Below are 18,736 nucleotides of genomic sequence, written 5' to 3'. Positions count from 1 at the left end.
AGAATCCTTATACAGGGTCAGTTATGGGTTGGAACCAATTTGATGGCACTAACAACAACAACTATATATATATATATATATATGAAACACTGATAGAGTCATGCTGCTAACCTCATACTCAGGTGCAGGATGAGTCGGAACCAACTCCACGGCACACCAACATGCACACAACATACATACATACATACATACATACATACATACATACATACATGAAGTCCTGATGTGGCACTGTTGGATAAGCATTGTACTGCTGACTGCAAGGTTGGTAGTTCAAACCAACCAGCAGCTCCTCAGAAACCCTATACAGGGTCGCTATGACTTGGAACAAACTCAACAACAACATAAATACAGATAGAAAAGGAGCTTAAAAGTTTTGGGGAAAAAAATCCATTACCTTTTAATTTTATTTTTCCACAAACATTTTAAAGTCTCCTTATATAGATACAAATAATGTCTATACATGGTCTGAAAAGTGTGGAAGAATACACAACATATCAGTATAATTGCGGCAAGAAATATTTTATGTAACACTTTTGAATTGGTTTTAAAAGTTTAAGTTGGGCATTACTCAAATAATGACAGACGTAATAAAAAATAACTTCAATTTAGAAATGATAGCTGATTGCCAAATGCCACGCATAATTAGAACCTAGTTTAGATGGGTAAGGGTTGAAGCTGCTCTGTGGTTGGAGGTGAGTGACTAGTGTGTACCAGCAATGCCAGAGTTCTAGCATGATTAGTTTATCTAGAGACAACCACTATCCCAAGCTTAGAAACTAACTTTAAGAGCAATAAAACTGTCTAAGTTAATGTCTTTATATGCCAGCTACTTCAATTAGTCACTTTTTCAGTCTTTATCATATAAGCACTAGAGGCAAAAGTTTTGGTATAGCTGACTACAAAACAGTGGAAACTGCTAATCTCCTAATTGCTTGAATAGTATTCTTTCATGAATATTGAGAAGACTTTTTCTCAGTACTTAAAATATTTACTACAGATAAAAGAATGAGTGTAAGTTTTTGTTTATTCTCTTGTTTGTTTTGGTGAATAAATGAATTAATGAAGGCAAAAGACAACAGGTATTCCCTTTGATGTGAATTTGAGATTTAGGTATTTTGTTAGTAAACCAAAAGTTGGAGTGGACAGATGATATGAAGTGAGAATGTTTACTACAGAGCTGATGTTATTATGCAGAAGCAATCTGTGTTATAAGAATGTAGAGATGAAGTTATTTGGGTGTCAAAGGTACAGCTCAATTTCAATTAAGAAGCACTGTTTCTTGAAAGGTTGCTTCTAAATCTTAGATTTCAGAATGCACTTGAGATCTGCGGTATATGTAGGTTACCATTTGTTTACTTTCCATTAAATAAGAAATTGCTTACATGGGCAGGTTATTTTGATATGATGATACCGCTGAGGGTTCCAATAAATGTACATGCAAATCAATCAACCCCAACACATTGAAAACATATCCAATAAACATCTGGAAACTAATGAACACACATTTGTTAACACAGGGGGAGTTGTGGAAATGCAGGATCCATTGGTGGCCTGGCTTACTGAGTAGCATGTGGATTTAGGAACATTTCATGGAGTCAGAAGAAACAGAGTAATTATAACATAAGGTTCAACATCTTTAGATATGTAGAACATTTTCGTTGCTTAAAACAAATATTCCCAAAGAAAGTATAAAACATTTTTCTGACTTGCAAAGTTTTTGCAGTCTATCATTTAAATTACTTAAATAAAGGGAGCTTTACTGCTCCCCAAAGCTGAGAATATAACACCCTCCATGCATATTAGCTTGATCTTCTTGACAGACCAGAAAAGTGTTTGTGTGTGCCAATTAAAACAAAAATGGATCCCTAGTGGCTTGTTCCTCACACAACTTCTGAAGACTGCTATCATTGTTTGCTAGGGTAACCCTGGATAAGGCTGCTATCCAAAGTAAACAAACTTTTCAAAACTTTCACGACAGATGGGGGTTACAAATGCATTTTAATAAGAAAGTTGCCAAAGCAACTTTTTTGTTGTTGTTGTTAATCAGCATATATTTATTTAACATCTAGCAACATTGGGAACACAAGGCAGATACTTTCTCACAAAACATTTTAACAAGTAACATTTTTGGAAAGAGAAATTGAAGACCTTTTAGTTCTAACAGCTATTTTACCATTGGTTTTATGTTAACTTTGCTCGACATGTCAGAAATAATGTTAGGAGTTATTCAAGCCAGACTGTAATTTTAGACAGACATGCAGCCTGATAATATAATGTCTTTAGTAGTCATAAACACTTTAAAGACCAAGTAATGTAACTATTAGTATAACCATGACAACTTTCATTTGATCACCAGTATCCAATATAGAAGTGTGATGCAAGATGAATAAAATGTGACTGAACTTGTACTTGTTTTTCTTTTAAACAGCATTAGTTTATTTTTAGATCTTGATCACTCACTACAATGTGGCCCAAATATTTTGTTGTTAGGCGCCATGGAGTTGGTACTGACTCATAGCGACCTTATGTACAGCAGAACGAAACACTGCCTGATCCTGGGCCAACCTCACTATTGTTGCCATGCTTGAGCCCATTGATGCTGCCACTTGGCCAATCCATCTCACTGGAGGTCTTCCACTTCTTTTTTGACCCTCTACCCTACCAAACATGATATCCTTCTCCAGCAGCTTGGTCCCTCCAGACAATATGTCTGAAGTATGATAGAAAAGTTTGGCCATTCTGGCCTACAAAGAGCACTCTGGCTGTAATTCTTCCAACACAGATCTGTTGGCTCTTTTTGCAGTTCATGTCAATTTCAATATTCTTCTCCAACACCATAACTCAAATGCGTCAATTCTTCTACAGTTTTCCTTATTCGCTGTCCAGCTTTCACATGCATATGAGGTTATTGAAAATACCATGGCTTGGGTCAGGCACACCTTAGTCCTCAAGCTGACATCTTTGCTCTTCAACGCTTTAAAAAGGTCTTGTGCAGCAGATTTGCCTAATGCAATATTTCGTTTGATCTCTTGACTGCTGTTTCCGTGAGTGTGATAGTTGATCCAAGAAGAATGAAGTCCTTGACAACTTCAATTTTTCTCCATTGATAAGAATATTGTTGTTTGTCCCAGTAGTGAAAATTTTTGTTTTCTTTACATTGAGATGCAATCCGTACTGAAGGCTGTGGTTTTTGAGTCCTCTTCACATTCAGCAAATATATATCTATATATTATACATGTCTACATATTATGCTGTGAAACCATGACTCATCTGTCAGTTTGTCATACTGTGGCAACATTCATGTTGCTGTGATTCTGGAAACTATGCCACCAGTATTTTAAATACCAATAGGACCACCCATGGTGGACAGGTTTCAGATGAGTTTTCTGACTAAAACAGATTAGGATGAAGGAGAGATGAACAACTTCCTTATATTTAGTCACTGAAAACGTTATGAATAGCAGTAAAACACTTTCAGATAGTACTAGAATATTAAATACTAGAAATGATGAAGAACACTAGAATATTGTCAGATAAAGTGCCAGTAAATGAGCCCCCCAGGTTGGAAGGCACTCAAAGTATGATTGGGGAAGAGCTGCCTCTTCAAAGTAAAGTTGACCGTGATAAAGTTAACAGAGTAAAGCTTTCCTGACTTTGATTTGCTGATGGGGCACATATGTAATGTCTTTGGGGGCCATAAACACCTTAGAGATCAAGTAATATAACTATTACTCAAAATGAGGAGAAACAGCTGTAAACATCAGTTAATAATTGGAACATGGAATGTATGAAATATGAATCTAGGAAAATTAGAAGTTGTCAAAACTGAAATGGAACACATAAACACTAGTATCCTAGGCATTAGATAAGATGAAATGGACTTGTATCAGTCATTTTGAATCTGACAACCTCATAGTTTACTGTGCCGGGAATCACATATTGAAGATGAATAATGTGCATTCATCATCAAAAAGAACATTTCAAGATCTACCTTGAAGTACAATAACAAGGAAGACCAGTTAGCACAACTATTAATCAAATTTATATACCAACCACTAAAGCCAGTTGTGATGAAATTGAAGAATTCTACCAACTTCTTCAGTCTGAAACTAATCTAACAGGCAATCAAGATGTATTGATGATTACTGATGATTGGAATGCTAATATTGGAAACAAAGAGGATCATTCTTTGGGAAATATGACATTGATGATAGAACTGATGCTGAAAATCACATTGATATAATTTTTCAAGACCAATGACTTCCTCATTGCAAGTACCTTATTAAAAACGTATCAAAGATTGATATACACATAGACCCACCATATTTAATACACAGAAATCAAATTCACTACATCTGTGGAAAGAGACAATGGGAAAATTGCATATCACCAATCAAAACAAGACAAGATAATCAATTGCTCACATGCAAGTTCAGGCTAAAGCTGAAGAAAATTAAAACAAGTACCCCAAAGTCAAATTATGACCTTGGACATGTCCTACCTGAATTTAAAGATCATCTCAGTAACAGATTTGATGCATTAGACAGTAAGTACTGAAGACCAGCAGAGTTGTAGTATGACATCAAGAATATCAAACTGCAAGAAAGACAGATGTCATAAAGAGGGTAAGAAAGAAGAAAAAAATCAAAATGATGTCAAAAGAGACTCTGAAACTTGCTCTCCAGCATAGAGATGCTAACACAAATGGAAGAACTGAGGAGGTGAAAGAGTTGAATAGAAAATTTCAAAGGGCAGCTGAAGAAGACAAAGTCAAATATTAAAATGCAATGTACAAAGATCTGAAGTTAGAAAACCAAAAGTTAAGAACACGCTCAGCATTTCTCAAGCTAAGGTAACTGAAGAAAAAATTCAAACCTCGACTTGCAAGATTGAAGAATCTATGGAGAAAATATTGAATGATGCAGAAAACACCAAGAGAAGATGGAAGGAATACACAGTCACTGTACCAAAAGAAATGGTCAGTGTTCAACTATTTCAAAAGGTTGCATATGATCGAGAGCAAATGATACTAAAGAAGTCCAAGGTATACTGAAGTCATTGGCAAAGAACAATTGATGGAATTGATAGAATACATATTGATCTATTTCAACAAACTGATGTGGCATTGGAGGCACTCACTCTTCTATGCCAAGAAATTTGGAAGACAGCTACCTAGCCAACTGATTGGAGGAGATCCATATTTGTGCCCATTTCAAAGACAGGTGACACAAAGGAATGTGGAAATCATCATACAATATAATTTAAAAGTGGCTGCAACAGTACATTGGCAGGAAAGTGCCAGAGGTTCAACCCAGATTCAGATGAGGATGTGGAATGAAGGATATAATTCAGATCTCAACTGAAAGCAGATAATATCAGAAAGAAGTTTACCTGTGCTTCAGTGACTATGCAAAGGCTTTTGATTGCGTGGATCATGACAAGCTATAGACAACATTGTAAAGGATGAGTATCCCAGAACACTTAATTGTGCTCAAGAGAAACCTGTACACAGACCAGAACAAGGGAATACTAAATGGTTTAAAATTAGGAAAGATATTCACCAGGGTTGTATTCTTTCACCATACTTATTCAATCTGTATGCTGAGCAAATAATTAGAGAATGTCAATTATTTGAAGGAAAACCTGGCATTAGGGTTGGAGGAAGACTCATTAACAACCTGAATTATACAGATGATATGACCTTGCTTGCTGAAAGCAAGGAGGACTTAGAATACTTGCTGGTAAAGATCAAAGACCACAACCTTCAGCATGAACTGTATTTTAGTGTAAAGAGAACAAAACTCATCACCCCTGGATCAATAAATAGTATCAAGATAAATGGTGAGAAGATTGAAGTTGTGCAAGACTTCATTTTGCTCAGACCAACCATCAACGTTCATGGAAGCAGCAGTCAAGAAATCAAATGGCGTACTGCATTAGACAAACATGCTGCATAAGACCTCTTTAAAGAGTTCAAGAGCAAAGATGTTAGTCTGAGGACTAAGGTACTCCTGACCCAAGCAATTTTCAATAACATCATATGCATGTGAAAGTTGGACAATAAATAAAACTATAGAAGGATTGATGCATTTGAGTTATGGTGTTGAGGAGAATATTAAAAGTACCATGGACTGCCAAAAGAAGAAACACATCTGTGTTGTTGGAAAAAGTACAATCAGAATGTTCCTTAGAAGCCAAGCTGGCCAGACTTCATCTCTCACACTTCAGACATATTGTCAGGAGAGACCAGTCCCTGGAGAAGGACATCATGCTTCATAAAGTAGAGGGTTACTGAAAAAGTGGAAGACCCTCAACAAGGTGCACTGGCACAGTGGCAGCAGTAATGGCCTCAAACATAGCACAGGACTGGGCAGTGTTTCATGCTGTTGTGCATAAAATCCTTATGCATGGGTACCCACTTGACAGCACCTTGCAATGACAACAAATACTGTTAATATTTTTTAAAATAGAACCAAAGTTAATATCAAAGTAAATAATTTTTCTTTGATTTAAATACATTTATTATCTTTTTAAATGCTTTATTTCTGTTTAATTTAATTCAAGTATAATTTAAACCAAAATAATTTTATCATAATGTCAAAAGTGTGTCCAAATATAATAGTAATTAAATTCCATTCGTATTACTTCTGGAACCACTGTAGTCATATATTTAACAATAAAAAAAAAATTATGAATTGGCTAAAGATTTATTGAGCAAGTAAGTTTTCTACTCAGTAATTCATATACATTTTATTTTATGTCATTGATTAGAATCCCCACAATGTAACATCATTTACCCCACTTCCTCCCTGTGTTTTCTGTTTCCATTCCTTTTTCTTTGCTAAACTCTGAACTGTAGCCTTTTGATCTAAAATGGTTGATTATCTTGGGAAGTGCATGCATCCCCACGGTTATTGTGCCCCTTAATAGACCTGCCTATTTTTTGGCTGAAAACTGAGTCATGGGGATACTCTTTGGCATATTTTATACGTATTTCCTATATACAATTTTGGAGTCCTGGTGTGGCGCTGTGGGTTAATGCGCCAGACTGCAAATACGTTTGAATTGCTAGGTCGACAGTTCAAGCTACTCCTCGGAAACCCTATACAAAGTCGCTATGGGTAGGGAGTCGACTCAACAGCACTTAACAACAACAACATGTATAATGTTAACTTCGTTAACATGAAACTAATACCCTCTAGGTTCTTAGTCAAAGACAAATGCTAAGCAAAATGTGAAAGATAATTCAAACATAAGATTTTATTTTTTAGTCATTTCTAGAAACTGATAGATTTACTTAGATGCCTCAGTTCTGTTTCATTTATATTTTTCACAGCAAGAGAGTAGTTATTTGGGAGGTAAAATTGTTTACGTAAGGGTGATCTTTTAAAATCATGCTATCTTTAACGTAACAGTAAGGATTCCAGCAACTTTTGTCTATGGTCTTTATTCCAGATTTCATAACAGGAATGAAATCATGCCTCCTTCCACGTACACACACAGTCCTTGACTGTGTACTATTGTTTGCTGAGGACTAGTGAACTAGAAATGAAAATCTTTGTAATCTCTTAATTCTATCATTTAAAACGATGTCAATTTGATAGATTGGCTTTCTCATTTTCCTCATTTGCTTCATTTTCTTCATTTGCAAAATTACTTTATGATAGTGGAGGGAAGCTGCATTCAAAGAATGTTTATTATGTGCTTTGAGATCATTAAAGCTGATATCACTTTGCATACAAAGTGGTAGTATTCATATCTTTAATATACTAACATTCTGATACAATCAACCTTTAAAGAATAACATATCATGACCAACCGTTTATGCATAATTTCATGATGTAAATGTATCTGCAGTATAATTACTTCCTCCTCTGAAATCTTGACATGAGTATTGTCACTGCCACTCATATTGGGACTTAGTAGAAGTCATTTTCTATTGTTATTTATTTTTATATGCATATGTCCTATTTATCCTAACAGATTGCTAACTCTTGAGGGTGGGGGCTGTCTTTTTTAGCTTCTAGCAATGTGCCTTCCGCTTAATGGACACTTAATCAGTGGTTGTTGAGGACTAGCAGGGTGTTCTGTCCTCTCAATCTCCTGAATACAGAATCATTTGTGAGATTTATTCTGAAATTGGAAGAGCGATACAAACAGTACTATCAAAAGGAGAGAAACACAAGGTCACTCCTCATCTAGAGCATATTTGATAATTTCCTAATAAGTTTTCAAGATTTGGAACAGAAGTAGCCAATAATATTTACCTACCAAATATGTTATACTGATAAGGTATCTGTCTGGAGTATAAATTCATCCATTAATCATTGTCATATTAATTTATTATTTATAGAAGGTAAAATATCTATAACTAAGTTAAAATGAATATAATATTTACCTCTATGTAGCTATAATTAGCTTCATCATTATTTTTATTTTTCCAAATTCTCCACAATAAATTAGTATTATCTTTATAAGCAGAAAAAATGGTAAGTAAAAAAAAATTTTTTTTTCTATTTTGCTAAACCAAATTATGGAACATTTTAACAGTACAAATATCATTCTAAACATTAATTCCTCATTTAAATTAAAATCTTGCACCATAAAACTTTACTTCTAGATGAAGATAATGGTTCCTGATACATATCTATAAATGGGAAAATGTCAGTTCTTGAGAAAAACATAAATAACTCCTTAAAACTCTTTTACTATGTTTTAAAATAGCATAGTAATATTCCATTTGTTAATTACCAAAGCCAAACCAACTGCCATTGAGTAGATTCCAACTCATAGTGACCTTGTGTAGTGTTTCTGAGGCTAAAGATCTTTAGGGGAGCAGAAAGTCTCATCTTCCTCCTATAGAGCAAGTGGTGAGTTTGAACTGCTGACCTTCAGGTTAGCAATCCAGTGCTTATCCAACAGAGTCTCCAGATCTCATCCTATTTGTAAATTATTGTCCAAAAAATACAAAATTCTTCCTTTTCTTATATATCAGTGGAGGATGGAACTTGGATATACCTGGCTCCACCTTCTGAACAACTACAATAAGGAAGTTGCCAAGGGAAAAATATTTTTGAATTAATGCCACAAAGTTGTAAAGGATGTGTCTTCTCTGTATGCTGCCTGATGAGCATTCTTATATACATTCTGGTCATTCAGAGTGACCTTTATTCAGTGTGAATAAATTTGAGGTAAAAGATCCCAGAAAGCTGCTTAAAGATATCTACTATCAATAACACTAGTAGACATCATTAAAACTTCTTAGGTTCTTAAACATATCCTTTTAAAATATAACTTCATGTTGACGATAGATTTTAAGGGACAGTGGCATCATTTGGGATGGTATCATCCAGTACGGTAACTCATGGTGTCAACCTCCCTGTCATCCATGGACCTCCTCATATATATACTTTATATATACTGTTGTTGGGTGCTCTTGAGACTACTCATACTATACACAACAGAATGAAACACTACCGAGTTCTGTATCATCTTCACAGTTGCTATGTTTGAGTCCATCATTGCAGCCACTGGATCAATCTATCTTGTTGGGGTCTTACTCTCTTTTTTGCTAACACTCTACTTTACCAAGCATGATGTGCTTTTCCTGGGGCTGGTCACTCCTGATAAGATGTCCAAAGCATATGAGACAAAGCCTCACTATACTTAGTTGTAATGCAAACATAACAAAATACTTAGTAATGTTTATTATCAATCTTAATCATAGAATGTTTTTGTAGTTGTTGTTAGGTGCTGTTGAGTTGCTTTTGATTCATAGCAACCCTGTATAGGGTTTCCTAGGAGTGACTGGTGAATTTGAACTGCTCACGTTGTGGTTCAAACCAACCTTGCAGTCCAATGCATTATCACACAGCACCACACCAGAACATTCATATAATAATTATAAGAATAAGAAAAATATGAGTAAATGTAATATTTCTTAGATTATATGAATACAAACAATAGAAATGTTTACTTAAAACTTTCTACATTGAATTACAGCATTAGTTCCAAATTATTTCAAATCTTTTATATCTGTTCTTAGTTATTAGTAACTTAGCAGAAACCTTTTTTAATTTTTCTCCTTCTTTTCCTTTAATTACTACTTCATTCTCAAAAAAGAATTGTGAACCTATTGGCAAAATTAAGATAATATCATATCTAAAATACCAGAAATTTTGACAAAATAAGCAACTATAAAAACACTGGCAGCAACAGAAACATCAGTGTGTGCCTGCTTGTAGGGTACACAGGGGAAAACATTTGATTTGAAACTTCATTGTAATTGGGTAATAATGGCAGCAGATAAAACAGATTTAGTGTTTGTTGTTGTTATGTGCCATCAAGGTGGTTCTGATTCATAGTGACTCTGTATAGGGTGTTTGATAGCAGCTGCTGAGTTTGAAACACTGACCTTATGGTTAAGAGTTCAGTACCTATTTCATAGTGCCAAACCAGGTCTCCATTGAAAAACTAAATTAGCATAGGATTTTAACCCTGAAAGTGTACTGATACATGTAAACCAGACTTACAAAACAATGTTTTTATTGTTGTAACTAACTATTATAGGGAAATGTTTTGTTTAAAATGATAATTTTTTACTGAAACACTGCATATACATTTTATAGGCAGTAATTTCGGGGGCAACCCCTCTGATAGAGTCACCCGGTACAGTTCACCAAGCGATGCCACTGGCAAAGTAGATTAGTGTAAAAGAGAGATCAGCTGCTTTTTCCTAAACTGCTCATGTTTTCTGTAAATTCTTCCTTCATCCCTCTCACCTCAACTCCTGATATCACTTAGGCAAAGCATAGAAAGAGTACATTAGCATGGCTTAATTTCAAATCTTTTATATCTGTTCTTAGTTATTCATCATTTTAGATTGTTGTTATGAACTGTTCTATCAAAAGGTTTAGTCAAAGCTAACATTTTTTACTAATGTCATTTTTCCCCAGGAGTATGAAAAATTCGATTATTCAGAGTGCAAATATGATTCAGCAAACCATTTATCAGAATCTCTAAAGAGATAATATAAAAAAGTGGACGGAGAAACCTGAATTAAATGGACTTTATCAGTTAAAAACTGCTTCCCTATGAGTGACTGGAAAGGAGCAGAACAAAGTCAATTACTGACTGTAATTAAGAAGTGGATGCATTTAAACTGTAGAGAGCAGTAGCAGTCTTCTCCAGACTGCCTAGTAACTCGAAAAACTAGTGGGAAGACAGAGGAGATGAACTGTATCTGTCTGATAGTATGTTTTGAATGAATTGCATTCATAGAGTACTCTGATCTAGCGTTCAGAAATAAAAATTTTAATCTCTGATTCTGTGCGATTAATGCAGTAATATACTTGGACAAAGAAACTTTTAAAACACATTTTGCTTTGGGTTGTGTTAGCAATAAATTATTCCCTTTGCATTGTATAGTATGCACCAAACATGTAAATGCAGCACTGAAGTGCTTACATTTTATCACTATTTGAATTGACTAGACTGAAAACTGAACTATGCTGGCTCTTTTGTAAACCCTCAGAATACAGTAAATCTAATTATGTTTGTTTCTTGTACTTTGAAAAGATGATTCCTTTTTATAATTTTAATAATGGGTTATTTGTACTAACAGAGAAATTTTATATTAGATTGTACATTATGCTTGGTCCAAGTTATTTTCTTTGTTTATTTAAAATTTTGTTGTGACATAGTATATTCATAATCAAAATATTAGAATTTATATTAGGATAAAGGTAGAGGAGAGGAATATTATACCTCCTTCTCACTTATAGACATTGTTAGGTTTCAAAGATCAGGTTGTTATGGAAAATTAGCATCATGAAAGAGTCGGGGGCCATATTCCAGCTTCAGAACTGTTACCCTGCCCACAGTTGTTCACCTTCTGGTGGGCATTCTAGCATGACTCAGTGTGCCTGTGGGGTGATAGACCCTCTTCCCCACCATTCCTTCCCCACCACTGCAGAGCCTTTAGGACTGGGAATGGTGATTGTGGCAGTCAGATGTTGTCCACCACCTGTAGTTTCCTGCTACCCATCCTGGACAAAATTGACACGTGTCTCCATCATCCTTAACCCTGAAGTCCCACAGCCCCTTGTAGTCTCTTGCCCTCTAACCCCCTGCCTAGGTACCACCATAAAAGTCTACAGCACTTCCAGGTCCTTGCCCAGCAGCCCCTACACACCAGTGACCTCACACCATTCTACTGTATCATTTTAAGACCTCTATAACCAGACCAAGTCATCATGGCCAAACTGCAGAAGGCATTCCAAAGCTGGTTGGCCTCCATCCCTTGTATGACCTGGTTGTCGCTGGAGTTTTTGGTACATTGATCATTTAAAGTGATTCACAGAGGGTGCTGGTAGCTGGCCATAGCCTTGTGTAGATCTCGGACCAATGGAGGTACCATCTGAAATTTTTTCAGTTGTCATAATGTGAAATGTCAGATAACAAGATAGTCAACATATAAGGTGTCATTGTACTAGTTTTCGGGGGGCTAGTTTTTGTTGTTATTGTTAAGTGCCACTGAGTTGGCTCTGATTCATAGTGAACCTGCATATGGTTGTTGAAGCTGTAAATCTTTGTGGAAGCAAAAGTTCTCATCTTTCTCCCACAGAGTGGCTGGTAGGGTTGAATCACTGGCCTTGTAGGTTGCATCCACTGCTTATACTCTAGAGCCACCACATTCCCTTTGGATTAGTTAGAAGGTATTGTAGCTTTAGATTACTACTTATGTATGACACTTTAAGTAAAGAACATTGTAATATTCTGTAAACTGCAAAAATGGTTCCAACCATCCTTCCCCAGCATTCTCTACTTCTCAGCTATGTTTGAAAATGCAGTGACCACACAGAACTCAGACACAGTACTCACAGTTATAGGGTTTATTAAGGAAGTTAACAGGTTATATTCATGATTAGAAATACTCAGAGAACATTTATTTTAGTCTGGACAGCCTTTTCATAGCTAGCCCATATGCAGGCATCTCTCTCGTCTTTGGCCTCTGCCCTGCTCCAGTAATATCACAAAGTTTTTTCAGAGTTGCTGATAAATGTCCAAAGGCACTCCATTCCATTATAAACCTCAGCCTGAAGGCACTCAGCTCCAGTTAAATACCTTGAGACACCCCATTCCACAAACAAGCCTCCTGCTTGTTGGTAATCAACTTTACTTGCTCTGTGCGCTGGGAAGCCCACTGCTTAGTCTGGTGCTCTAGCTCTTGGTTCTGCTACTACTGCTGCTTAATGTCACAGTTCTGTCTCCTGGTTCAAGGAGATTCAATGGACAGGGATCTCAGGGTCCAAAGGAAGTAGCACTCCCTTCCTGACTCTTCTTGTTGGTATAGATCCCCTCTTCCTGTTTCTGACATGGCTCATTTAACATCCATCTTAGTGTTCCAAGATTTTGCAATCATAATGAATCCTGCTAACAATCACTCACAACTGAACAATAGAATCCTATCAGTATTTTGTCTCACATTCTCTTACCCAGACCCATCAGAAAAAAAGTTGTTTGGTCAGAGTTATGAAGACTATGGGCTGATGAGCCACATGCAATAATTTATTGAACTATAGATTATCTCTCCTCTTCAAGTTTTGGGCCCTTTCTTACTTGAAAGAAAAACTTTCCTTATAACAATCATTTAACTGAGCATATCCTTGAAAGTTTGTAAGCCAGTCACTTCATGCCTTTATCTTCTCCCATTTTAGATATCCAATTTTTAAATTGTCCATTCTTATCAACCCAGTATTCTGAGGAGGCAAGTATGTTCCTTGATATGAAGATTTTCCATTCTGGATGGATCTTTGAGAATCTGCATCCATAAGCAAAGTCCAGTTTAGAGTAAGCCATCAAAATTGCAACAATTTTGGTATCACAGGTCTTCATTCAGTTGGGCTGTGGTCAGTTCAGCTCTAGCCGTCCTAGCTAGTTCAAATGACTATCATCTGCACATTTGGGAGTCCACTCACATCTCCCTGCACTTCAGACCAACTGGCCCCTTCACGCTCCCTCTTTCAGCTCTACATGTCATTAAAATAATTAAGCATACATTAGCTTAATTGTTTTTTAGTGTATATTGTAAAACAGAAACCTGGCTTGTTGAGTCATTCAAAATCTCACATGCTGTTTTATAAATTAAATTTTGTTACCTACAGAAGTATTTGACAGATTACCTGTCAAATATTGGTGTAGGTAATTAAATCTTATTATTTCTCAATCTTTCACTTTTTATAATTGGATATAATTTGTGTTGCTTTGGGGATTTTGTTATTTGTTTTTAGTTTTGATCAAAAGAAATAAGCATTTATTATGACACATAGCTTCTGTGAGTTGGGAGTCTGAGATCAAAACTGGATCTAGTTTGGATAGTTTCTCTATTTGTAATTGTGAATAATATGGTGTTGATATGGAAATACATCTCACTTAAGAATGATTGCATTTCACGACTGAGTGTGGTTGTTTCTCTAGAAACAAATGACAAATTGATATATACACATGAGTGTCATCAGTGATTTCTTATGACTTTAGAATCATTGCCACTAAGTATTGCTTTAAGAATCATGAAACCTTCAGATTGAATTTTGGAATAATAATTGCCACTTTAATGGTAAAATTCTGTAAACATACTGAAGCATGATTTGTGATTACAGAAGCTGTGCCACCTTTCAAACTTCACCTCCCATTTAGCGCAAGTAAAGCGTAGAAGAGTTGACTGGCTTCTGAATGAGTATCTTGAAACATCAGTCCTCTAAACCTCTGTGTCTTGCTTAATGTATGACACTAGACAGGAAATGTTGGGCATTTCTGTTGTAACAAAAAGTCAATAATACAAAGGGAAAATCTTCACAGTTCAGATTGATGGTCTAATACAAAAGCGTTTCTACCCCCACTCTAATAAAATTCTTCTCTAAGTAGCCCTTTATATGTGAAATTCAGAGCATTGCTGTTTGATAAGGCCACATCCTTCTGGAACAATTCTGGAGAGGAAAAAAGTTCATTATAATGGAAAATGCAGTAGTTACATGCTAAATATTACCAAAGGCTTAGCATCATTGTAAGTCAGGAACCAGGATATTCATGTGATAAATAAGCTCCATGAGGGGGTCGAATATTTAAATGCACTTTTATTCTAATAAAGTTCCTTTATGGGGAAATTGGTCCTTTATGACTTTCCTATTGATCTTTATGATAGGAAAGTAGAAATAGCCAAATGTTATTCATCTGAATGACCTTTTGGACATATCTGCATTAGTCTCTTTGGTAAATAATCTATTTTAGAGCCCTCTATAAAAGGAAATCAAATATAGAGATACTATTAGATTTGAAAAAGACAAACAGGAAAGAGTTTAAAGTGCAGGATGAATTCTGACACACCCTTGTGCATTTTTTCCTGAGGGTTCTGATTTAAGTTTGTACAGTATGCATTGCTCTGAATTTACTGGCTTGTTTCTTCTTTAGCTGGAGTAATTCCGTTTAAGCCCCACTCTGAGTTTATCATTCCATTATTAAAATAATAATGTATTTGTTATGATTTGAAAAAAGCATTTTATAGAGAGCAGTTCAACATGATTCTACCCTTCCAGTTCCCAGAAAGATAATTATTGGAATACAAGAAAATATTCCAATGTAGTAAAGTGTGTTTTAGAAAAGGATTTTTATTTTTAATCTAAGAGATCTGTCTTTTATGGTTTGCTTACCTGTCTTTTTTTTTTTTTTTTTTTTCCAGATCACAACAGTATCAGGAAATGAATTCCTCCTACAGTCAGATATTGACTTCATCATATTGGATTGGTTCCAGGCTATCAAAAATGCAATTGACAGATTGGTATGTATTTATTTTGACTATTACTTTTATTAATTAAAATGTACTCATTTAAATCTTTTTGCCTAAGCAGGCATATAACACAGACATTTAAATAGATAGTATGCACTGAGAGTTATTACAGTAGGTCCTTTTGAGTTTTAATAGAATCCACTAAAAACCACTTCAGCAGACAGGACTTGGGCAGCTAAATGTCATTTGATTTCTCTCTTTCCAAAATATGGTGCATTCATTTTTTTTTTCTGATATAACATGGACATTCATTTACTGGAAGCTATAAAATGCACACAAGCGCTTAATAACTACTGAGTTTTTACATTTTCAGTTTATGCAGCCTGTAATACATATTCTTGAAAACAAATATCAATGTATTTAGGACAATGCTTACTGTTATAATACCAGTAAATAATAGTCCTTTGTAACTGATTCTTATTATTCCTCTAGCTAAGCTAGATTATTCTTCTCGTGAAAATTACATATCTAGAATTTCATGAAAAAGCCTTGAATCATATATTCAGAGTATGGTTTTCAACAAATCAAATTCTCTAACAGCACACATTCTATGCTGACTCTAGAACAAATACCTAACTTTATGGCATTTTTGTTGTTAGGTGTCATTGTTGTATTTTTAGGTTCCAACTCATAGCTTCAGTGTGTACGTTTTCTGAGACAGTAAGTCTTTATGGGAGCAGAAAATCTCGACCTTCTCCTGAGGAGTGGCTGGTGGGTTTGAATTGTTGAGCTTGTTAGTAGTCCAGTGTTTATCCTACAGCACCACTAGCGCACCAATTTTATGACATTAATATTTATAAAACTTGAGGGAAAATACTTCAATAAAGTATACAATATGATAATACATTTTCTGTGTGTGATTTTAATGATATTATTTTGATACTATGATATTTAAGAAGTAAAATATAAATGGACATTTCTGTATTATCAGTATAATTCCCTTAGACACATGCATACACACATATTAGCATGGTGTTTTTATTAATATTGTACTCCAGAGTCAGACTACCTGAGTTCAATTACTGGTTCTATCATTACTAGCTGCATGGGCTTACACAAATCATTTAACTATTTTTGACCTCAGTTTCCTCATCTGGGTAATAAAAATAGTATTAATACTACCTGTCTCATAGAATTGTTACAGTGATTGAGTTAATGCACATGGAGTGCTTGAAATAATGTACAGCATTTAGTAAGCATTATATACATATATAAAACTATTCACTAAATTTGAGTATTGAGCCTCGAAATAATGATCTCAAAATATGATCTGATTTCAAGTTTTCCTTTAAATCTGTAAAATATACCATAAAACATTAAGCACTTCATGAATCCTTTAGTCCTAGTAACATCACTCATCCTAATTGCTTTTTCCAGGCAAAGCATTCATGTTTGCCATCGAAAAACCTGGAATTATTCAAAATCCAGAGATCCTCCAGTACAGAATTGCTAAGTCACTATGATAGTGAGATAAAAGAACAGAAACCGGAGCACAGAAAATCCTTAAGTAAGTAGTGCCTTTGAATTGGTCATTTTAACTTTGTCTAAATGCAGAGCTTATGAAATATAAATGCAGTAAAATGAGATTTGAGCCAAAATCATTCTACTCATGAAAGATTTGTAGCCATTTCCTGCTTTGTGAATCTAAGGACAGTCTGAGCGCTTTGCTTGCGTCATTGTTGATAATGCTTTTTGAGAAAATACTTGTTCTGAAATCATGGCCTCTGCTTACAGCATACTTCTGAATTTCTGAATAATGGCATTTAAATTGGTGACTGATTTTGAGAGTGGTAAATGTTAAGGGTCCCCAAACCTTGGTACTTTCCATATATAAAAAGATTTAGCTCAGTTTAGGCCTACAGGCTAAACAATCTTACACATTTTCAGATGAACAGAAAGATTTAGAAATGGGCTTTTAAGAGCTTGGTCACATCTATTTCTAACATGCTAAAAGAATTTATTTTGGAGTAAAAAGATTCAGCTCCATCATTTATAGTGACCTTGTGTATACCTCTAAACCCTTCTCAGAGCTGTGGAAACCCATCACATTTATCTCATAAAGGTGACTTGAGTCTTGCCTTCCTAAAAGATCAGGTAGGTATGTTGGCATCAGAGACACCAATTTCCTAAAGCTTTTTTTTGTATCATTTTAGCTGTTACCAAACTTCTTTTGGTATCTCACCATTTTTGTCTGGTGTTTCCTCAAGACCAAACATCAGTATAGTTGCATCCTGGATTTTTGAAATTAAGAAAAATCAGTTAGCAGAGGAGACCTACTGAAAGACTATATGAACATGTGTATAAGTACATATACTAGAATATTATGTATGTGTGTGTGTGTGTGTTTGTGTGTGTGTGTGCGCGCACATCAGGGGAAAATGTGTATTTATGAGAGAGCTTCAAAAGTTCTTAGAAAAATTTCATTATCTTTTTCACATGAAATTTCTGAAGACCTTTAGTGTGTTTATATGCACACACATGTGAGCACACACACATGAGCACATACATACGACAAGGATGTGGAAGCTAATTATATGTGATAACTTGCCTTCAAAAGCTGATTTATTTGGAGTTTACAAATCTAAGCATGAGCACTGAGATTAAAAAAAAAATGCCTTTTCTTGAAATCAAGGAATTATTTAAAGAGCTACACATTATTATTTCCATTAAACTGATCCAGACTCATAGCTATCTCATGAATGTCAGATAGTTGTTGTTGTTGTTAAGTGCTGTCAAGTCTGTTCTGACCCACAGAGATCCTGTATAGGGTTTCCTAGAGCCACTGGTGAGCTTGAACCACCAACCATGTGGTTCAAACCAGTTTTGCAGTCCAGCACCACACGAGGATTTCCTGAGTGTCAGATTGTTGTTGTTGTTGTTAAGTGCCAT

The 18,736-nt window shown here is 35.3% G+C and overlaps 1 protein-coding gene across 1 annotated transcript in view; it reads left to right on the top strand.

Annotated features, from left to right (window-relative positions):
* The window catches only part of ARHGAP15 (Rho GTPase activating protein 15), a 1,003,601-nt gene that overhangs the window by 459,467 nt on the left and 525,398 nt on the right, over nt 1–18,736 (top strand). Inside the window, exons 6-7 of the mRNA XM_006834567.1 lie at nt 15,740–15,838; nt 17,225–17,354. Coding sequence (XP_006834630.1) covers nt 15,740–15,838; nt 17,225–17,354 — 229 coding nt within the window. The remainder of the gene's footprint in view (nt 1–15,739; nt 15,839–17,224; nt 17,355–18,736) is intronic.

This window comes from Chrysochloris asiatica, unplaced genomic scaffold, assembly GCF_000296735.1.
Source record: "Chrysochloris asiatica unplaced genomic scaffold, ChrAsi1.0 scaffold00012, whole genome shotgun sequence".
Taxonomy (NCBI): domain Eukaryota; kingdom Metazoa; phylum Chordata; class Mammalia; order Afrosoricida; family Chrysochloridae; genus Chrysochloris; species Chrysochloris asiatica.
The sequence above is the reverse complement of the archived record's forward strand: the minus strand, read 5'-3'. Positions and strand labels throughout refer to the sequence as shown.